General features: G+C 33.8%; 3 protein-coding genes across 3 annotated transcripts in view; 2 read left to right on the top strand and 1 right to left on the bottom strand.

The window, feature by feature from the left end:
* Positions 1-405, top strand: LOC112683649. The gene is made up of 2 exons (XM_025554774.1): positions 1-180; positions 277-405. Exons 1-2 carry the CDS (start codon positions 1-3, stop codon positions 403-405), a joined length of 309 nt encoding a protein of 102 aa, XP_025410559.1.
* A 4785-nt stretch (positions 406-5190) lies between these two features.
* LOC112683644 (NADPH oxidase 5) overlaps positions 5191-24608 on the bottom strand; it is an 81426-nt gene continuing 62008 nt past the window's right edge. Inside the window, exons 5-20 of the mRNA XM_025554765.1 lie at positions 12333-12433; positions 12079-12199; positions 11153-11303; positions 10354-10564; positions 8323-8549; positions 7873-8061; positions 7593-7786; positions 7189-7510; positions 6951-7125; positions 6725-6891; positions 6504-6639; positions 6200-6425; positions 6025-6141; positions 5755-5964; positions 5460-5663; positions 5191-5388 (exon numbers count right to left, since the gene is read on the bottom strand). Coding sequence (XP_025410550.1) covers positions 5191-5388; positions 5460-5663; positions 5755-5964; positions 6025-6141; positions 6200-6425; positions 6504-6639; positions 6725-6891; positions 6951-7125; positions 7189-7510; positions 7593-7786; positions 7873-8061; positions 8323-8549; positions 10354-10564; positions 11153-11303; positions 12079-12199; positions 12333-12433 — 2949 coding nt within the window. The remainder of the gene's footprint in view (positions 5389-5459; positions 5664-5754; positions 5965-6024; positions 6142-6199; positions 6426-6503; positions 6640-6724; positions 6892-6950; positions 7126-7188; positions 7511-7592; positions 7787-7872; positions 8062-8322; positions 8550-10353; positions 10565-11152; positions 11304-12078; positions 12200-12332; positions 12434-24608) is intronic.
* LOC112683645 lies at positions 16433-22571 on the top strand. Its single transcript, XM_025554766.1, has 5 exons — positions 16433-17093; positions 19973-20411; positions 21045-21356; positions 21503-21849; positions 21925-22571. The coding sequence occupies exons 1-5, from the start codon at positions 16504-16506 to the stop codon at positions 22208-22210; spliced, it is 1974 nt and encodes a 657-aa protein (XP_025410551.1). The 5' UTR covers positions 16433-16503; the 3' UTR covers positions 22211-22571.

The following is a 24608-nucleotide window of genomic DNA, read 5'->3' as shown; positions in this document are numbered from 1 at the left end:
ATGAAACTTTTAGGAGTGATGGACAAGTTTTATACTGTCAGTCTTGTGATAAATCAGTATTTATCGACCAACGTGGTCAAGTTATTCAGCACATCAATACCAGTAAACATAGAGTCAATAAAGACAGAAAGCTTATATTTCAACAAAATTTTATTTCTACATCATCCGCATCTACCAATAGTAAGTCAGTTTTTAATGATGATTTGTGTCGTGCACTAATACGTTCAGACATTCCTCTTTTTAAATTGAAAAATGTTGCATTTAAAAATGTTATGGAAAAATATACTGGTCATAAAATTCCCGACGAGAGTACACTTAGAAAAAATTATGTTATTGGGGTGTATGAAGAAATTATTTCGAAAATTCAAAATATCATTGGAGATGGCCCTATTTGGGTTGGAGTAGATGAAACAACAGACGCCGACGGTCGATGTATCGCAAATGTTACTGTAGGAAAATTGAGCACTGAACCATCTAAACCATTTTTATTGTGCTGTGAAGAATTAGATAAATGCAACCACAAAACTATATGTCAATTATTTAATAATGCAATGGGTGTTTTGTGGTCGAATGGTATAATACACAATAATGTACTTTTACTTTTAACGGACGCCGCGCCATATATGTGTAAGGTGGGAAAAGTGTTGGACACATTTTATCCAAGAGTAATACATTTAACTTGTCTAGTACATGGTTTTCATAGTATAGCTGAAACAATTAGATTTCAATTTTTAGAAGTTGATTAGTTAATTTCCAACGTAAAAAAAAATATTTTTAAAAGCGCCAAGTCGTATACAAACATTTAAAGATTTGTACCCGGATTTAACTCTACCTCCCGAGCCTATTATAACTCGATGGGGTACGTGGTTATCAGCTGTATTATATTATTCAAATAACTTTGAAAAGATTAAAAACGTTGTCTTAAATTTAGATCCCGAAGCTGCAATGGCAATAAAAAAAACTGTTGAGCTCATAGACAGTAAAAATTTGCAAAACAATTTAGCATTTATTTCGACTAATTTTGGATTTTTGGTTAATACTATTTCAAAATTAGAAACTTCTAAAATGCCACTAACGGAGAGCTTAGAAATAGTTTATAATGCCATAAAGCAATTAGAACGGGTTCCTGGAGAAATTGGAGTTTTGAACAATTCAAAATTTAAAAATGTATTGGAAAAAAAACACAGGTTTTAATACTGTAATGCCAATAAGACACATACTATTAAACAAAACTCCAAATAACAATTATTCAGAAATTGAATACACTCCAAAAGAAATAATGTGTATGAAATATGAACCTGTCACGTCCGTTGATGTGGAGAGGTCATTCAGCCGTTACAAAGCAATGTTAAGACCGAACCGCCGCCACTTTACATTTGACAATTTCAAGCTATATTTTGTTTCTAACTGTTTCCCACATAAAGACTACGATGATTCAGAATAGATTTTTAATTTTTTTATATTTTTTAATTAATTACTTAATAATTCTATGTTATTTTCAATTTAAAAATCTAAATATTATACATTTATAAATAAATATTTATTAAGTAATAAACAAATATATATTTAAATATTTTTAATTTTATACTAAATTAAAATCCGTTCCCTAATTATTACATTCCATTTAGTAAATTTGTATTTAGGTATTCAAAAATTGTTGGAAAATTTGGATTACTAATAATCTTACTGAAAATGTATTAAAAAAAAATTAATTTTTCGTTTTTATGACGTATAGATATTAAGATATATTCTTTATATATTCTTTCGAATGCATGAATATAACTTTTTTTTTTAAATCTTTCATCAACGAATACGATTTTAATTTTTAAGCGTATTTGTTCTAATAAAATTTACATAAATTTTCTTATCTATGACGCAGTAAATTTAAAAACGCGTGAAAAATAATATATGAAAAAAAAAAACGTGTTTGCAAATGAGTTATACCTGTGTTAACATTAAAATAAATAAATAAAAACAAAAAAAAACATAAATAAATAACATATGCTGTGTATACTTAAGTGCTAATGCAACTATAAATTATGAGAATTATATGTTTTAGAAAAAAAAAAAAAATATAAATGTGTATCAAAAAAGAAAAAAAAAATTTAGCGTAAATATTATACGAATGACTATTATTTTTTCTTATGCTCACTTTAAGAATGATTGGACATTTTTATTTTAACATAGTTTTTTATTTACTATTACATATCCATAGAAAGGAAATCATTAAAATCAGATTCATTAGCAATTCCATTATGAGTAATAAATTGTGTATAAAATACATTTTAAATAAACTTACGAACATATTTTACGCAATAGTTACATAAGTTTGGATTTAAATATACGTGAGAAACCTAAGCAAAAACGTGCGATGGTAATGTCTAATGAAAACACATCGTTTGTAAGAGATTGCAAAAATAATATTATAAACATAAAAAAAAAAATTCTATTACAATACTAAGATTAGTACAACAAAATTCCATTAATATATTTGGCATTCATTGCTCTATTTAGGTCCAGCATAGGAAAACGGTTACACAAACACACTTTAATCACACGTCTGAGTCCTATCGCAGTAGAAATGTGTTGTATTCAAATCTGTATCTGCCAGACTTATTCAACAATAAGTCGTAGTCTCATAGGCAGACAATTGAAAATGTATTATATAATCTATAAACTTTGTATATTGAGGATAATGTGAAATTAAAATACACTATATACACTTATTATACTATTTACTACTAAACCGTTGAGGATGTTGAAATTTCAATGGGGGGGTCCGGACCCGAATCCCACCCCTTGGGTACGTCCTTGGTTTACGCGGACCGGAAAATCGGTGTGATTTTTCGTTCGCTCCTCGTTAAGAAAACACAAGCCTATCGCGTTATGTTGTAGAAACGGTGCGATAGCAGTTGTTGTCGGACGTGCAAGTGCGCCGCGATGTTTGCTATGCAATGCAAACAGCGACGGGGCTATTGGGTGGGTGGGAAACGGGGGGAAATTGTCGTCGTTGCCGCTGATATTGTACGCGCGGAGCGAAAACGAACGAACGAACGGAAGGACGAACGTTTGTCGCGCGCGAGCAGCACCGACCGAAAGAAGAAGAAAAAACACTTCCGGCCGAGCGATAGACCAACGCGATGCGTTATCCGGTTGGTGCAGTCCGCGCCGTCGCGTCGGCGTTCTGGTGGTGGCTGGTGTCCACGGTCCGGTGCGATTCCCAGTCCGACACCGTGATGGAGAATATAGTGCGCAACGTGATGGCGAACGACATAAACTGGGCACCGGTGCTGATGACGCGGATCAAGCTGGATGAGAATCAGGTGAAAGGGAACGCGGCGGTCGAGCGACTGCTGAAAGAGGTGGGCTTGGAGAATGAGAAGATGATCGACGCGCTGCCGCTGATCAAGCGGCTGGCCAAGAGCCGCAGCTTCACCGGGTCCGAGCTCAAGTTCGGCGTGGACGTGCTGGGCTGCGCGCTGTCGTGCAAGCTGTCCAGCACCGTGGTGCTGCACACGTTCTTCGCTCATGCCTTGTCCAAACGCGAGTACGCGGACGTGCCCATGATCCGGTCCACCATGTCCAAAATTCAGGAGGCGGTGGCGATGTATGCGGACAAGGTGGCCGCGTTCGATCAACCGGTGTCGTTTTTCCGCCAGTACAACGACGCGATGAACGTGCTGTTCGCCAAGTTCTCCGTGGACGCCAATCTGCCGTTGACTGAGTTCACCGGGGTGCTTGGTGACCTAGTGGAAATGGGTCGGCAGGTGCTGCGCAACCGCTGCGAAGCCATGAATGAGCAGAAGATCGCCACCACGCACCGGGCCACCGGCTACAACGACTCGCTGTTCCAGGACATCGAGGAGGTGGACGAGCACGAGCTGCTCACCGTCATAGAGGACATGGAGCCGTACGATTACGTGGACATCGTCAGCGGTGGCTACGAGTTCTGGAAGAACACGTTCCGTATAAACAGCTACCGCGTCCAGGGCAACACGTCGGTGACAGACGAGAAGGACACAAACGACGAATCATAATATCCGAGTGGTGGTCGCTCACGTTTTACTTGCCACGTGTCCGACAGTGTATTGCAATTATTTATTGTGTATTTACGTTGCAGCACTTGACTTGTTTAAGCCCACGTGCAGTTGTATTATTTTTCACTATTTTTCTTTTTTTTAACTTAACCATCAGTAAAACCATTTTCATTTATTGCACTCCGACTTCAGGTAGGTACGATGTCACACATACATTATCAACACGTTATCGTTTTGTATATCACATTAGCATACTTAACGTTGTATAATTATGTATTTTCTTAATCTGTTCAATAACGCTTTTATGTATCCCTTATTTTTATGTAATTTATTATGTGTTTGGTTGTAATACAACTGGATTATTTAACGATATTATATGTGAATGAAAAATATACACTTATATCAAAACCTGTGATCTACAGTAATTAATTGATTATAACTATACGATATATATTAGATACTCTTATATTAGACAAAATAAAATACATTATTATGTACATCTTATAAAATTAATCTAATTATTTCTCATTATATAGGTAATATTATTTTTTTCGATCGTTGTTATGTTACAATTTTTTTGTACAGAAAATCCTCTTAAGGATTATCAACATTTTATAAAATGTTTGTAAAATATATTATCTTATGGTATTTCAGACATTTTCTTCGTTTTGGAACCCAATTTCTAATTTAATTAAGAACTTTTGTGGGAACAAAAATAACAAAATTATGCAATACCAGGTAAATATTTTCATTTCCATTTAATTAAAAATATTTTATAAGAGAATAAATTCTATCATGAAAAAAATTTATTTTGAATATCAATGGTTGAAATAATTGAATATATTTACACTTACAATTTAAACAATAATAAATAAACAATCAATGTTATTCATTATTACAATTTTTCTTATATAAAATTAAAATTCAGACAGAAAAATATCTTACTATGATAATAATAATGATTTTTTTATTATTAATGGTAACGATGTTATCTTATAAAATACTCGATTGCGATATGGTAACATATTTTGCAGTCTTCTCTTTGATAAAATGGTAACATTCATAGCTCGACTATATAAAGTTATTTATACATTTTTAAATTTCTCTGGTAAAATAACAAAGAGATAAGGCATTATCAAAGCATTTAAAATTTCTAGAAAACTTCTTTTCGGAAATCAAATCCGAATTGATCACATTTAACTCTAAGAAGTCTGCCGAGTTGTGGTGGGCCGCAGTAAAACACTGTGATTTTTCCTTTTTTCTGGTCTAATAATTGTTTGAAAACCTTGTCCCAGTTTGGCCTGCCTGCGTTGGTTCTAGTCTTCAAGCCCGTGATGAAATCTCTTTTTTCCTAAGATTGGTCAAGGCATTTGAATTAATAGTACTTTTGAATAATAGCTTTAAATTATTTTTTGTTCTCACCTTTTCGTGTAGCAAATCTAAAGCTAATTGGAGTCCAACGGCCTTCATATCGGTCTTTTGTAATGCCGATGTTATGTACATGTGCATCTCCAGGAACCTTTCCATGGCCCCACCGAGCTCAGCTTGTTCGATTTCAAGTTGTGACAGTAAATTTACGAACCATTCGAATGACCTTTGGTCCCGGTTGATCCAAAAGAAATCCACCTGTGCCACGGGACGATATCGTTAATTATTATTACTACTAATTACAAGATCAACTCTACGGTAACAGATCGCTTTCGGCACTATTTCTCACTTTTCTAAGATGCATCACCGTAGGTGGTATTTCACTTGCCCAAGTGTATTTACACTTCGGGCACGTATGACGAGCTTTCCAGTATCGGTGCATGATTGATTGCAATATAGATGCGAACGGCGTTACGCCAATACCCGTAGCTATCATCACTGCATGTTGGGCTCTGAATATGTGACTGGACGGTGCGCCGTACGGGCCAACCAAATATATCTAATATTCAAACATCATTCAGTGTAATATGCGAACAATGTCAGTCTAGATTAAACTCACTTCTAGTGGTTTGCCAACGGGATAATTTATGGGCGACTGACTACTATTGACTTCGTTCGATCTTTCTTTCGATTTGCTCTCGTTAGTTACAAACTCCATGCTACCGATATTAGATGCCTGAAGACATTTCGAATTGAATTAATTAAATTATTTATAGAACGTTATATAGACATACAGTTTCGATTGTGATGCTGTACGACGAGACTTTAGCTTCACAGTGTTCTAAGCTTGGTGTTTTGAATGCAATTATAGTTGGCTTGTGTCTCATGTACCGGAAACTTTGAGCCAATGATTTATTTTGAGGACTTAAATATGCCAGGCCTAAGGATTGGAGTCTTGCTCTCTTCATTTGACACTCGTCAAAACTCTTTTCGGATTCTGATCTCATATAAGTTCGTAAGCTGAAAACGAATATTCATATATTATTATTCGTGAATAGTATAAATGAAATGGTCAGATTTGAAATAATTAATATATACGCTAAAAGACGCTCTCTTTTTTTTATCCGGTTTTCCATATCAGGCATCGACAGTGATTTTGACAGTGGAGCTTTGTTAATCAAAACGAGTTTATGGAGATTAGTGTTGGGTGCTTTCTTGACTGATTTCCTTGCATCTTATAAAGTTACATTTAAATTATTCAGTTATAATACCTGATATTTTAATGATTACAATTTTAATTAAGAAAAAAATATTATTACCCATTGCAGATTTTGAATTTCCAGAAGTGATATCACTTTCGGAACCTCTAATATGAAAGTCTTCCGGCAAACTACTAAAACTCTGATTAGTATAACTGAAATCTTTCTTGTATTTTCCTTTGGTGGGTTCTTCCACAGTTCTTCCCGAAAATGTTCTCTGTAGAGATCTAGAAAATAATTAATCATTTATAATTTGAAACCACACTCAAAATAACGTCAAACATACGTTTGGAGTTTTTTCATTTTTGATGATTCCATTGTATCCACGGAGGAAGATTTACTATTAACCGTTTCAGGCAGTTCTTCATCGAGTAAGTGTAATTTATGTTGTTCTTCTTCGAAATATGAATACAATCGATTTGTCCACTCTCCAACTCCGCGAATATGTAACCACATGTAATCTGAACAACAATAAGTATCGATTACTATTCAATTTAAACATCAACCAGATGGGTTACATTTACCTTCTTGTTCCGGAGCACTACTAATTGTAAATGGATGCCATTCGTACTTGGCTATTGCTGGTATATTCACGAATACATAATCACCAGGATGGAAATCAAAATGTGGTGGTCTTTTTATCACTAAATGGGTGACTTTAGACGGTAAAAGTAGACCAGAGCTAATGTAAGTTTTTCCGTGTTCAGATCGCATCAACGAAAAGCGGTAAAAACGTTCACATAAGTATAAAAGGCCCGGAATTATCAACCATTTCCAAAAGTTTGGGCAGTGAAGAATTAACAATAAGTAAAAAGGCACGTAAAGTAAATGAGTCCAATAAAATATCTGAAAAAATTAATTAAACAGTAATTGGTTTGATCATAGGCGTAAAATCTTTGTACAATGTAGAATCAAATTGGATATAAACCTCGAAGCATCCTCCTCTACGAACGAATGGCTGCGAGCAAATAAACATCACAAACAGAATAATGATGAGCAATACGCCTGTGGGATTAGCATATCCAGGTATGAGTCCAAAAAGTTCCGGGTCGGTAGTGAAGAGCCATTCGGACACAGAGAATCCTTCGTAGTTTAAGTTTGGGTCATAAAATATAACGGTACCTATTACAGGCAAACATAAAGATACATGTAATACACAAAATTGTAATAACAAAATGAACGTAAATTACATTATTAGAAATACTTACTGAAATTCAACAGATGCATGCATGTGTGGAGAATACTATAACCGAATATGAAAAATCCTGTGATTTTATGAAAGTATATGTGTTGATCTAAAGGCAAAAACAATGAAAGTCCACGAGTTCTGAGGAACGTAATACAATGTCTTAACATAAGAACCAAAACAAATGTACAGTTGAAGTTTAAACACTGGCCTGTAAATTAATAATATATATTTGCATAATATTAAAAAAATAAAAACTTAAATAAGTACATATAGTATATTATAATGTGTACTAATTGTCAATTTTTTGGTTATAATACGCAGGTATTTTAATACAAATACAATGAGATACTGTAGGTGATTTTATTTGACATAATTATTATTTTATACATTACATGCATTTTGAACCAGATTAGTGATAAATTAGATGTAACAAGTGTAACAAATAAATTAATATACATGTCGTACTTACCACAAGCCCTAGCAAGAATCGTATACATATTAGAGTTGCGGTATGTGTAAATCCTAAAACCAAATAGTAGTACGTTGACGAGCACATAAACGGCCAAAAATATTAAATAGACATAATTGTTTCGCATGTACGGTAATGTCAGCTGATACGGTCGCAGTGATTTAAATTTTCCCCACGCAGATGCTGGCGGTTGTTTTGGTTTTGGTGGTACTAACCAGCGGTCTATGCTGAAAAACGACGAGGAATTTCCATGAACGAAAATCATTTTCAAATTGTAGAGCAGTGAACGCGCGAGCTGTAAAGAGTGTGTACGTCGATAGTCGAAAAAAAAAAATTCTTAAATTCCGACATGAATATGTCCGAGTCGAAGGTTCTCTGCGCTTCTTTAGCTCATTACAATTATAATGGTGTCGTTGGTTGTACTGACGTTCTAGAGCAATGGCGACAGTTGCTCTCGAGTCCGTCCGTATACCATCACTAATATATCGAGCCATGCATACTCGGAATTCTATTTATTCCTCTGCAGTTAAAAAAAATGAAAAAATTGTTCGGCTAAACACAAATATTTAATAAAAAAAAAAAAAAAAAAAAAACAATCCTTTAAAAAATGTTGTCGGTATTTTTTTCAACTCGTTTTCAAAATGATTCGATATGTTATTATGGTGCAGTTATCCGACATTGAACGTATCACGATAAAATTAACGTGGTTTGTTCTCGTTCCGTCCGTTGTTTATAAAATATGTAAATAAAAAATATAATTATTTGATATTTCAGAATAATACTTTTATCTTTTTCTGTGCAATTCAATAAAGTGCTTTCTATAAGAACGGAATTATGGAATTATAAAAATACCATTTAGATATATCATATACCGCGTGGCATTCGAGATGCATGCTTTAAATGTAAAGAGACATTTTAGACTTCCACGGCAGGATTAAAGGTTAAAGAGTCAACTAAAAGCAAACTTTGAAATGGTGTGACACAAAAAAATACGATTTTCTGAGTCAGGTTAGTCTGGATACTTCAGTTAAGGATGGGTATTGACAAATTAAACGGTATAAGCTAAATTACTTAACGAATTATTTTTTTTCCAGTGACTTGCGCTTATAACCAGTTAATTAATTGTTTATTACAACGTTTAATAAATTTAGTTTGTTTTCAAAACAATATTATTTTAGATACAATAGATTACAATATAAAAGTATACTTTTTTGTACAAATTACTATTAAAATAATAATAAAAAAAATAAAATAATCGAAATTGTGGAAGTATTGAATGTTCTATTTCTGAATTTCAATAGAGATCAAAAGTATAGTTTTATATAAATATCATATTATTAAATTAAAAAAAAAAAAAGTAACATATTTTTAACCAAGTTTATTACATGTTTTATTTTTATGTTTAGCTTTTTTAACTTTTATAAGTTAAAATAAAAAATAAATTACTTTTGACTTTAAACTTTCGTTTATTTAGATCAACGTTAATCCAATGAATAATTAGTTAAGTCGTTTGGTATTGACCCCGATATAGGTGCACTATAGTAGTAATCCGTAAGAGCACAATGATATCATCGTATAACCGTTGACAAACGTTCGATTTATGCGCGAGTGATACACATAATTTACACAAGTCACACCAGGAGAAGACATAGGAATTATTTATGAGGGGGGGGGGTCCAACATTTTTATTTTATCTGTTCTCTAATTATAATTATAGTTTAATTCAATACCAAAAAATTACTTTGTCAATATACTATAGTATGGTTTATACATCATAGGTATATTACGAGTATATAGTCTATAAACTTTGTATATTGAAGATAATGGAAAATTAAAATACACTATACACTATTATTATATTATTTACTATTAAACCGTTGAGTATGTAGAAATTTCAATGGGAGGGTTCTGGATACTACCCCCCCCCCCCTTGGGTACGCCCTTGAGTCACATGCATTATTATTCTAACCTAACCGCGCGTGGGGAACCATCGGGGATTACGCAAATAAAATTACACGTCCAATGCGTTACCTTATCGATAGGTTTTCCAACAACCCGTTGTGTTTTTGCAATTGGTTTTTGAGCGCTTCGTACGTTATGGCGCCTCTCGATTCGCTGTCAGCGTCTTCGAACAACGCCATGGTCAAGTCTTCCACTTGGTCTTCCGAAAACTGCATTCCGTTTTCTTCCATGCACGCTCGCATCACGTGTTGCAATTCTCGATGCTGTATAAGACCGTCGCCTAAAAAAAAAAAAAAAATATATATATATAAATCGTATCATCGCGAGTCCCCTCCTCCCTAACTCTATTTCCGAGAAATAATTCCTACGCTGTACGTAAACGTTCGTTCAACTACTAGTGTTTTCGTTAAACGGAAATAACAATATTATCGTTTTACACAGTACTTTACGCCCAATGGGGCGTGTGGTTTGTAATATTTTTAATTGGTACGTTTTATCCGACAATTTGTTACGTACATACGACTTCAACGTCATTCTACGTTTAATTAGATTGTCAATACAGCATATTTGAACAGAGAAAAATGCACGCTATTTTTCACATTAATTATATAATTTTAGAAAATCATGGCAAGATACCATAACTCATTTTTATTCGAAGTAATCGAATGGATTTCTCATAACGCGTAATATCGGATAAAAAAAATAGTTTGAAATGATTTTATATTTTAAAAAACACGGGTATCAAAAATAACTGCATCGTTCAATGATTATTTTGTACGTAGGTATTTATAATTGTACATATATTCAATCGAATTATTCTCATAAAATGTCTATATTATAGTACATGTTATGAGTTACAAGTACATACCATCCAAGTCATAGACTTTGAACAAAAATCGAATTTTGTCGTCTGGTGTTTGTCCTGCAAATTGGTGCATTGCATCAAGGAACTCGTGTAATGATATCGATCCAGAGTTATCTCTATCGAATATTTGAAATACGCGTTCAGTGAAGAATGGCTGAAATATAAAAATAGGAAAATTATTGGACTTCGTAACACTTAACATTCACAAAAATATATTTTATAATACAATTACTGTTCAAGTTTATCAAAAATATTGTATTTTAATAAAAATATGATTACTTACGAGAATGCATTACAAAATGGACTTTACAATTATATCTTAAGTGAAATAATTAGTATAATAAAATGGAATAATCACTATTATAAATATTAATTTTTTAATAAATTATTCATAGTATTTTTGGAAGGTTTTAAATATTTTCATAAATTATTATAGAAGTTCAAATAATTTTTTTATAAAATATTAACTGTTCTATTAATTAAACGTCTGATAAAATATTATAAGAATTTTTGTTTTAGTTCAAATATTATTTAAGTCTATATAGATAAATTGCTCAGATCTATACCAGTAAACCAGTTTTCTATAATATATTGATTTTATTATTATCTTGTCGATCTACAAATCTAAACACGGACCACTGTTTATGCAAATAAGCTGTTGAAAATAATATACATGTTTGTCCTTTTCGTTATAATTTGGTATTTTATAGCAAACTACTTCTGTAATGAAATAATATGCTTGAAAAACATATCAAAGTGAGACAGCTGATTTTGATTTTGAGTTAATAATTGAAATTTAAAAATTTAAATACCCAATTTCAATGTAACTATGATAAAAATATATTTCTTACATTCTATTATTAATATTTAATTATAATCGATACGGAATTTCTCTTATAATAAGTACAAATAATTAATATGTAACTTACATTTTTAGTTATTAAAATCTTATTGAAGTCATCTCGTTTGATTTCCATTTCATCTCCAACAGTCTGTCTAAATAACTGTTCTAGCCACATCAGATTTTCACTGTCAAACCCTGATTTCATTCTAAACAATATGATTATTTATTAAATGAAAAAAAATCCAATCGACTAATAAGCTTAATAATATACCATGAATAGTAGTGTATACATAAAATATATTATAAGCTTACTGTTTAATAAAATTTGCAATAAATTACCCGGAAGAGTATGTAATTGTAGTAATTAAATCCATTGCTTGTGAAGGCGTGATAATTCCGTCTGAATCTTTGTCAATGAGACGAAATAATTTTTCGACAATCTAATATGAAAAAATTAAAGACATACGGTGAATAATTGCATACATTGTTTTTGGATTAAAAAATAAACCATTTTAATTGAATACTCTTATAACAACATAATTATACGTAATAATTGTGTACATTTCACTCTTTACGGCTGTTGAAATGCATAAAAAAAATTTGGAACACACATGGAGCACATGAAATCAGATAACAATTATCATTATAATATCAGAAAGATTTGAGATAATATTTAAAAATAAACTTGGATACTTATATTACGCACCGATCGTCAAGCGCATAGACTCTTTTGCAAATTTATAAAATATCATATGACAGTTACGATATTAATTACATCTTAGTTCATAAAACCTTCACAGATTTAATTTTGTTTAATGCATAATTTTTTTCAGTCGAAACTATCAAAGTTCAAGAATATCAGGTTTCGGAAAATCATAACAACTCGTTATAGAAATATTGATAAGCTCGTTAATCGGAATGAACGTATTTTCTATATTTAAATGTACATACTTGAAGTCATCACAATTGTATAATATGTACTTTCGTGTATATAACTATATTTTGATTCAATTGACCATGAAAGTATATTATAACTACTAACTAACTAACTATTCGTTACAAACAATAATATGATACAAGAAATTAAGAAAAAAGTTAAACTATTTTTGATTGATAATACAATTATTCTTATAATAGTAAGGTATCATCCATTACGACGTCCTGGCAAATCCTTCTAACATAATTATATTTATAAGTGATGCATTTCAAATACGAGAATGACTTGTATGTTGAGAAGTATACCTGCATAATTTGGAGGAACTAGAATTATACTATTATTAAAATGTCTTTTGTAATATATAAATTTAAACCTATAATAAAAACATTTACGTTACATCAACCATTAAATAGTTATGCATACTCCAGCCGACAATTTACTGTTGTCATCATTACCATCAGTTGCTGACTGATCGCTATTATAACGACATAAACTTCAATTCGTTTTGAGCACGGTAATTATTTAAGAATTACGTAATTTTACTATTTATCGCCTGAAGGAACGGATCATTAATTCTATCCAGAAATATTACCAATTTTTAGATATATAAGAAGTTTTTAAAAAATTAGAAGTACGTTTAATGAATCTTTTTACACAACTGTCACTGTTTAAAAAAAAAAACTCAATATATGTTAAAAATATTGTTATTTCTTTGCCTCACTACTATACTCTTAAACATTATGTAGGTGTATTAGATAAAAATGTTAATATTCAAATGGCAGGAGTCACTTAGCTAAAAAAGTACTGATTGCGTAGGATCAGGTATGTAATAAAACATAATTAATTCAAAATCATCATACTCGTACCTAAGCAATTAAGTTTCTAAAAACATTGTATCACATTATAAAATATTACGTTTGTAATAATAAAAAACGAAATGTCGTTATTATTTTTATTTTTCTATACATTTGTTGTCTTATAATCACTGTCCACTATATCAATAATATCGTAAAATATCAATTTATTATGCTTGACATGAAAAATAACATATTAGATCGAATAACAGAATAACATTATCGAAAAATTTACTACGTAAAATAAACAGATTAAGTTAACAATTAAAAAAAACACACATCGACAACGTCATAATAATACTATAATACATATACAATAAATATTTACTGATTGAACTGTCACTCGTTCGTGTATTATATTGTAGTATATTTATATTAGATATTACATTTACTCCAGCAGTAGCAACAGTGATTAACGTGAAGCCTTTTCAATACTATTGGTAATACGCTATTTTTTTAATAAACAGGCCAGATGAACAACAATACGGTACTGTCTGTTAGAAACTGCTTTTAGATAGATTTAGTTTGTACGTCACAATATATACCGCTCCAAAGATGAACGCGCTTGACAAATAATTCGTACAATTATTGTAATCACGAGTGACCCATCAGGCACACCTGTTAAGTTGAAAAGCGAAAAATATTTTTTTATGCTACTAAATCGTATGCGTTTCGATATTTTTAAAAACGAAATTTTTAAATAACTTGTGAAATAATATTTGAGGTACGTATTTAGTTTTAAAACAATAATCCATCATATTTCATATAAAATTCGTAGAACAATGATAATAATATATAGAAGTGTCATCAAATGAAATTAGTATTTATCAAATAAAGCTGATTGCAATCATACCATGATATCTATTTGAAAAACGCAACAGCAAATTTAGTTAAATATGTATGTCGTAGGCATATAGTCAAATCAGGCATATATTTAAATAGCTCAATAACTGATAGAAAATTTATTTAAATTTTTAAAATAATTCAAAATTTTTTTTTATTATTTTTTTGCCTGACATGAAATTAATTTAACTAAATGTCTAGACAGATAGTGAAATTGCATAAACATTAAATTCTTTGACTATATGCCTAGACATTTAATAAAATTCCTGATTTAACTATATGCCTACGACATGTATACACACTGTAAAAAATAATTTGAAAAAGATTATTATTTTTCTGAAATTAGAAATTCAGGAAATTTTGATTTGATTATTTATAAATGCGAAAATACAACATAAATAATGGCACGTTTTATAAGTATAATCAACGTGGATATTTTGAATACAAGGGCACATTTAGCAATTTGTATATACGAGTATACTAAATTTTATAATCGACAATCACATACGATATAATTCAAAACGCAACATAATTTTGTATCATATTATATTTTAACGTAATTTTAACACAGTAATAGTAATAAGCTAGGTCAAGTTTATTAAATATGATTATTATTGTATTTAATTCCATTTAAAATAAACCCTTTAAATAAAATCCAAAAACTCTAACCCAACCCAATCCAAAAAAATTTATAATTAAAAGGTCAATACTGTGGTTCGCTTCATTGGATATTTTAAAAAAAAATCGCTGGACACCATAATGAACTATTATTTTATTTTTAAGGATTCATTTTTCAATATTAACATAGTGACCGAAATTTTTCAAAGTATATAATGGTGATAAATATTGTCTTGGTAAGTCACGTGTTATACATAACCATAAATTATCTGTTCGCACAGCTCTTGAATTGGAGATGATACAAGGGGGAATGCGACTACCGTTAATCTTAAATATTACACATTCGATATTGTAGTAGCCATATTTATAAACATAATAAAAAAATTATAATAAATTATAATATATAAATATAAATTATAATAAATAATGCTCCGGCTTCAGGGCAAGTATTACTTCACATGTACAACATATTTTACACGTTTCATGTGTGAAATTAAATGCACAACTCGTAGTTTATGTTTTTAATTTTATACGTACGTAAACAACACGATTCGTTAACATATCATCGTGAAATGTTCGATTTAGTAAAAACTATACAAGACGGTATCGCATGAACCAAGTTGTTAACAATCCGTTTCAAAAAACTTTCTAGGCTATTGTATGAAGTGCAATAATATATTCATATATAACATGAATAATTTGCAATGGCAGTGGTAAATCGTATTTCGTACATTTGAAACAAATATTTCCGTCTTATCCTGTATCCAACTAGAAATTGATCACTGCTAGAGTGGCGTAATTGGAGCATAATGTAATAGGGGTAGCATGAATAATTCTACTTAATTATTGAGCAAAATGCGTGAACCCGTTTCCTCCGTTATATTAATAATAACATATTATTATACTTGGTCAATGTAAAATGAAAATAAGTGTATATAATTCTTCTTATATTGGTAAATTGCATTCAATTCTAAGAATTTTAAGTTTTATTTCTATAATAACTACATATTTCACAATACATAATTTAACTCGCGTATTATTTTTATCCAAATAAAATAACGCGAAATTTTAAATACGCGATTTTCTACCAGCAGTACGAAAATATTAGGGGTTGTTAATACTTTTGCAACCCCCGGCATTGTATTAGGGCTCTACTAAAAATACGACGATATACGTCTCATACCGAATCAAGTTGCTGTGCGGTTTTAACGGTGTTACTATCCCGATCACTTTGGTTATTATACAATCTTTACAGCTGATGTTTTTCGCGGCCAACGGTGTCGTCGGGCGTCTGGGACCGATGCGAGTCATCGGTGGCGACGATAGATTGCGGACCGACACGACGAAAACGGACACGGTGGTGGGCATAATATTGGCCCTGGAGCAAAGCGCGACGTGGTTGGCCGAAGGGGTAATGATAGTGGCCACCGGCGGCGTGTGGTCAGACGACGACGATCCGCCGCGCCGCCTGTTGCGTGCGTTGCAGTCCAATGGCCCAGAGCAGCCCGTGTACATGGTGGACATAGCCCACCTTTTGGCTAACGTCCACCACGGAACAGTCACCGCGGACGTTGTGGACGCCACCGGTCGCTGGTTACCGGCCGTTTGTGCGCGGCCGGTCAGCTCCCCGATAGATACCACGTCTTTGTTGCCACCGCGGTCACGCTACGTCGTCCTGTTCCGGGATGGTGTGGGCCCGTGGCCCACACATGATTCGTTCAACGAACTGATCAGCCTAAACCGCACGTTCTGGGACACGGACGTCTACTACGTGATCGTAGTTCGCCAGTTCGACCCGGCCATTCGAAATATTGTATACACCGCGTGGCGCGATCTGTCCATCTACAAGTACGCACTGGTAGCCACTTGTTTGTCTTGCTCGGTATGAACCGTAAAAGGCATTGATTTAAGTACAAATAATGATTTTCTTACTTAAAGCTATATATAACATTAACAAAAATGTGACCTGCACTGAGATAACTGAGCGACTGTTTCCGTCGTAGGCGATACGAAGAAAATTTTACCTCGTGGGTGAGCGCGCCATTGTCGTCCGAATCGTAGAAAAACGTTCATGGGACGTAATCATATTTTGTGGTCAGCAAATCGGACACGGCCGAGTAAAAAGCCGTTTCAGAAACATTTCGATCATAGATTATCATCGGTATGTATTCTGTAGCTTTAGACAGGATCGAATTGTTTACCTTGGGATGAATGTCTTTTTGGCCGGAGAACCCATTCGCTCAGAAAATATTATTTTCTACAAACGTACAGATCAGATCTACTCTCGTTTCCGTATACATATAGTATGGTAGTGCTCTGTACGGTCCGTTATTTTAAAAGGACCAGACAGGACTTCAAATTTTACCAGGGGACCGAAGTCGGACCCGACCGGACTTTCGGTTCGATCTTAAAACATTTTTGACCGTTTATGGACCGTAAGGTTCAATTTGTATTAATCCAGACCGTACCATATGATGCGTTTAGTATTACACTGGATCAGAATACCCGACTTTATAAATAAATATTTACCTAAAGTTGTAGGTTTTTTTCGTTTTATTTGTTTACATAACAATACCTGTACTTAGATTTTAAGTATACTTGATATAGTATATCATGATTGGGACCGAACTGAAAATAATGCATTTGATCTGAGAACTGGACTGAACTACTCTTAAAAATTATTGAACCGGACCAAACCGATGATTCAATAGTTTTTGTATGTTAGGACCATACTAGACCGGACTATGCAGAACACTAGTGTACGGTGAAAATTTTTGAATTACAGCGGAATCCGATTTTTTCGCTGTACTGTTCAGTGTCCCAGACACGAAAAAGTATTGCCAACGGGACTTTGTTATAAGAAAAGTGCAGTACACCCGTAGTCGTGTACCGCGTGAGCATATCGCCTTCAATGAAACCATATGACCATATCGCCAATATCAGTGATGTGCCACCTTTTTTTGATCCATGACTCTCCAAATTAATTTGTCTCTACTAGGATACGTATAATAATGTACGGAAATGTATCATTTTTTCAATCGTTGTTAAACTATTAGTAGGTTAAGATTATAGAGTAGAGTCCTTAAGTTAGCGGTCATTAATCGAACTCGGACGTTTTCGGCTGACGTTTACAATACCGGCGATGGGGATACGATTATATTAAATTATCGTCCGACGATCACGGACAGTCGGTCAGTTTTCAGTGCCGTGGCACAAGCGAACGACGACCGACCGCGCGTGTTTCTACTGCACGTCTCCATCCGCACTGTTGTCCGATTCGTAGCACCGTGTGCTCGGAAAAACATCAAAATCGTGTCCCGTACACGGGTAAATGACATGATGATGCATTGCGGTCGCAGTCGTCGTGCGGAGTGTTCGAACGGATTGGTACAGCGCGCGTATTTGCCCAAAGAAACGTGATCCCCCGAGGTGGACGGACCGGCGCACACGGATTTGTTTTATTGGTCTCGTCGACGACTTAATAATTGATGAGTTCCTGGGAGGTTTGACGAAACGGTATCTCCGATGCAGACGGCTGCGGCGGGCCACCGGTAGACGTGGACGGGTGTGCAGCAGGTAGGTGGTGACGTACGGCTAGGTAGGCAGGCACAAGATGATCGATGGGGCGGAGAAGGGTGCGTGAACGCAGTGCGGCGGAAAATTAACGACGTGGACATTAGCGCGGAGAGAAAACCGGAATAACGTTAAATTATTATCGTCGTTTTGGGAACGGATGGATGTACCGTATTATGTATTGTAATAAAGCGGTACGCCGAATAAACCCGGAGACGCGCGTGCACACGTGTATCGGTCTGCAGACGTAACGTTACGTGATGCGCGCGCGTACGTCGACGTGCAACGTGTGTGCAACGAGTGGGCAGAACGGAAACGACGGAACACGGGTTTACAGGACGCGCGCGCGGCCCGACACCATAAATTAAATCCTTTAATGACGCGGAGAATATACGTGCGCGAGACACGTCCTCGTGAGCGATGCGCACCGCAGTGCACTTGCACAGGTACGCGTGTGTTATCCGAAAACACATACCTATGCCTGTGTTATACAGGCTGTACAAACGAGTACGATGGACCGTCCAACGATCGCAACACGTTCGTACGTATATCGCCGTACAGATGTACTTGTTTGATATTTGCACGCGATACAAGTGAAACTGTGTCCGCGCGCGTATCGCAGCACATCGTCGACGGGTCACCACCGCTGAACGTGTGGTACCGTCGGACCGACGTCGTGATGAACATTTTCACCGCGCCGCGGTCGTTTCGATTACTTTTGATTTGATCCTTTTCGCTCGAGACCACGGCCGAGAGATTTACGGACCACCTCGGTCTCGATGATTTTCGCTACGATAATGTCGGACCGATCCGATGATGATATTGAGTGTCGGGAAAACGTTTTTCACGAGCCTTCGCCGACGCCGTGATCAGGTATCGAGTAACAAAGTAATAATATTACCACCTTTCTGCATGTTATGTTGGTATATGAACTCGGAACGGATTGACGTCATACGCTTCGATAAAAACCGATAATTTTTATCAATATTACGTTTGCGATTCGTTGGCCCGTACGACGGTGACCAAAAAAATATCTACAAATGTCTAAAACGAAACTGCCAACGCCGTCGCGAACGTGGTGGTGACGGTTTTTATTTTATCCAAAATATTACCATGTTTTCGTCTTGAAATATAGTGTTTTTGTTAATTTTCAGGGTGATCGTGGTGACACCAACCGCGATCAAACTTCTCGACCCGTTCATTCGCGACACGATCGAAGGTCAGTTCACGAGCATACCGTTGTGGTCGCTGAAACGAATACCGGAAATGCTAGAGTCGCGGATCAAAAACCTTCACCGGTTACCGTTCCGAATCGTCATCAACAAACGAATACCAACGGTGATCCCGATGGAAGGTGGCGTTTACCTGGGGCAAGACGGAGCGTTCGCTGACGTCCTGGCCGCCAAAATGAATGCTACTCCGGTTTACATTTCCGATCCGTCGCCCAACGGTAGGATCACTTACGGATACAAGCGAAGGAACAACACGACTCACGGGACATTTGCCGGCGTGGTCGATGGCTTTGCCGACATTTCGGTCAACGGCCATTTTCTGAAAGACTACAACTGTTACTCGGCCGAGCTCACGAGACACGTTAGATGACAAGTATTTTTTTTAAAAAAAAAAACATAGGCCATTAGGTCATCTATGATTTTATAAACGTTGTTAGTTACGTACACGTTACACCGACGTAATAATAATAAATACTACGGGTGCCCTCGAGGAAGTTGTGTAGAAATCACCGTAAAACAGAAATCATAATTTATGACTCGCTAAAATGTCTAAAAACGAGTAAAATGTTTTTTTTTTTAATTTCAGACGTAACGAGTATAGTATATGTTAGTAACAGATTTCTGTTTGAATGATGCTAATAAAAACAAAAAAAACATATTTTACGACCGCTGTGGCTCGAGTCGAATGACAAAACGTTAATGAAACATTATTATGAAACTATTACAAACGTTACCCGTAAACAAATCGTCGTATATTTTCAATAGTCGTATCGATAAAAGGAAAATATAACAATTATAGCGAGTATCATACGGATTAGAAAAAAATATTTACAACGGTGTTCATAATGATTTATACAATTTTACATATTATAATGTTTTATACCGTAAAATACTAATCGGTGACCAAATGGAATAAATGCAAATCGTATATTTGTAATCGTTATGTTGTAACTTTCTAATATATTTGTTTGCATTGTCCGTTACACCCAAACAGATAACGAGTGATAAGGTGTGTTTGCTTTCACCCAAAGCTGGTGTAATTCCACCAATGATGACCGTGTTGATGAGTTTCCAAAGAGAAGTTTGGATGATGACGGCAATCACGTGCATAATAGTTACTGTCATATACTACGTGGCCACAGCGATCGACTCACGGCAGCCGAGACCTACGGGGTGCAACTTAGGACTGGAAATATACCGTATGTTTATCGGAGCACCCACGGATAAGATTTTCGCTTACTCTAGTCAGAGGATATTGACCGCGTTTTGTTTGATTTTTACACTTGTCATTCTAAATGCTTTTCAGGTGACTATTATATTCTATTGTAATACGACGAAAACCTCCGATACACCTACTTCTTTCGATTTTATCCACTGCATTGGTGTTATAATGATGATGGGTGTCCGTGCCAACGCAATCAATAACAATAAACGTTGACGTATATTTTACAGGGTTCTCTAGTAACGTTTTTAAGCACTCCGATGCACTATCCCGACATCAACACTTTTAAGGATCTAGAAGAGTCAGAACTGCCCATTCGCACATCCAGTATCAGTTTCAAAGAAATACTGATCAGTGATCCAAACTTAAAAGCTTTAGCTAACCGAGTCGAGAAATGGGCCAATGAAATTGATATTTATAATTCGGATGGACGTTTCGCTGGCTTTGAGCGGGTAAACGTCTTCAACTTAGAACATTTTAAAGACGTTTTATTTGTTGCCAACGAGAACAACACGCGTGTGCTACACACAATGAACGAATGCCTGATGTCCTATTTCATATCATATGTGGTTAACAGGTTGTGTTAAAATTAAATCACAGAATCGTTACATCCATCTAGAAATTTTAAAAACGAAATGTATTTTATTTTTAGAGATTCCCCGTACAAAAGGAGAATCAACATCCTACTGTCATGGATAGATCAGGCTGGACTAGTTCTTAAGTGGAACAGTGATGTTTCCAAGTACATATTTGATAAATACAAACCAATCAATCCCAAGGATTATGACACATCTAAGGTTTTTTCTGTCAGAGATCTCGAAATAGCATTCATTGTTCTATCGTTCGGAATTATCTTGAGCACTACTGTATTCCTCATTGAGATATGTACGTACAAACATTTTAAACAGTCTATACCACATTTTCCATTTTTACAATAATATATATAATTTTAATCAATATGCAAATTAATATTTTCTATTGTGGTACTGTTAATTGGAACAATAACGTAGATTTGTTTTTGGTAGGTTAAAATTCGTGTTTAAGCGTGTAATTCTTGTTTAGCTGATAATACGTAATTTATGCATAGATGCAAATAATATATAATAGTCAACAGTGTGACGATTTCATGGCAATTTAGTTTTTTTAATCTATACCTAAATTTTATAAGTAGCAAGTTTGTTATTGCAATTATTTAAAACAAAATGTTAATACCGTTAATACCGAGAATGTATAATTACCTATAATTTATTTGAAAAAATCTTGAACCTATGGAAGGATTAACCTTGATTATCACATTATTATTACATCACATTTCAATAATTATTTTCAAATGTTATTTATGGACAAATGTTTTTATTTTTTATGTTTTCTAATCGATTCTAACTGAACGTATCGATTTCAAAATGAAATGTACCTCTTATATCAAATATCTACTTAACAAAACAAAAAAAAAATAATAAAATTTGGTGAATATATTTTAAACAATTACAGCAAAAAATCTGACTTTCTTTTTTTTTCTACTGGACATATTTTTAATTGGTCAAGAAGTACTGCCTGCGGCTCTCAAATAGTAGTATGGTAAGAAATCAACCGTTTAACGTGTATGGGTGCAAACAAAAATCTAAAAATAATTGCTTTTTTAGGTTATATAAACGATGAAATATACTTATTTACATTATGATGTGATTTGTTAGAGACCTATACAATTACATAATGATTATGCGAACATAAAGAACGGCTTTAAGTTTGAAACTCATGAGGATCGTTTAGGCTGTATAAATTAATAAAGTAAATATATAAAACACATTAAATAAAATTATATTACTCTGATATATATAAACTTGAATTTCAGTCAAATTACACAAATAATTCCTTTCATCTCAAACTTATGACATCACTGATAAAAATTACCATATTTTATTATTAAACACACGACTTAAATGTATAGCAATAAACTCGATCATCTAACTGCTAAACCTTAATTTTGTTATTATTTCATCATTTTTATTATTCGAAAATGTAAAAAAACTGTGTTAATTATTCATATACGTTAACTGACAACAAACAACTATTACCACTGTATATCAAATAGTGTTCTTATACAAATCGATATATCACACCATTTTATTTTTAGTCGGCGACTTAAGCGTCAAAAACGGTGTGACGCTTCGATTCGTATGAGCATTTTGGAAAATATACTAATAGAGCAGTTTTACCATTCAAGATGATATTCTAAAAATAATTTGAATAAACAAGATATTGAAAATAAACAAAAAAAATTAAAAAAAAATCTGTATTGGGTGTGATCACAGTGAATTCACATATACTAGTGACCACATCAATTTCAGAAACACCCTGTGTATTAGTATTTCATACGTATATATCTGAACGAATTCGTCATCTCAGCCATCTTAGTACAGAACAGTTGCTAGTGAATTTTTAAATTTACTGTTTATTAATAAACACAATTATTTTATTTTCACGAAAACAAATTTACCCTGTGCGCCTACCTTTAGAAATTAAATGTTGGAATTAAACGAACAAAATGAAAATCGATCGGTAGAATTTAATTATCAGTTCCGTATATTATTTATGTACATATGGGTATGCATTTCAATTAAAAAATAGTATATTCGACGGTTGATTTTTTTATGATTGTTGCATTTTATTAAGACATTATACTTATTTGTCTCCGTGAGAATATTTTATTGTCATTTACATGTAGTCCAACGATTAGTCCGAGTTAATTAACTGCATGAAAACCGTGCACACAGAACCTATTTACTATCGAGTTTATAAATTATTCGGTTTCATTCTGATATCCATAAACGCTCGTCTTATTATGCGCTAGTACTTCGCGTACACTAATGCCGTGTAAGATTTTGTTATATGTGTACTACATATTTTGTTTTGTACCTTTGATTTGATCCCATCCAGTCCAAGATAAAAAAAAATGTAATAAAAAAAATAATAAAAAAAATATTAAAAAAAAAAGAAAAGAAAAGTCTTTTCACAACACCGATATACAATATATAATTAATATCAAATTGGTTCTCGTGTTGTAATCCGTTTCAGTATGATTCGCGTTTACAAGCGGTTGTTGGTAAAGGCCGGTGTAAAAAGATCATAAATAATCGAACTCGTTGGATTGTCTCGGTGAACACATACGACGTATATACCACATACTGTACACACAAATACACGTCGTATACGTATTATAAAATAAATGTGTACGATATGTATAATACATATAAACGTATAAATAATCATTGGCTCTGGTAGTTACGTTTTTATCTTTACCGGCAGATCGTTGTAATAAATTGCTGCACCCTGCGC

This window comes from Sipha flava, unplaced genomic scaffold (assembly GCF_003268045.1).
Source record: "Sipha flava isolate LNK unplaced genomic scaffold, YSA_version1 232_pilon_pilon, whole genome shotgun sequence".
NCBI lineage: Eukaryota > Metazoa > Arthropoda > Insecta > Hemiptera > Aphididae > Sipha > Sipha flava.
This window is presented reverse-complemented; position numbering and strand designations above follow the sequence as displayed.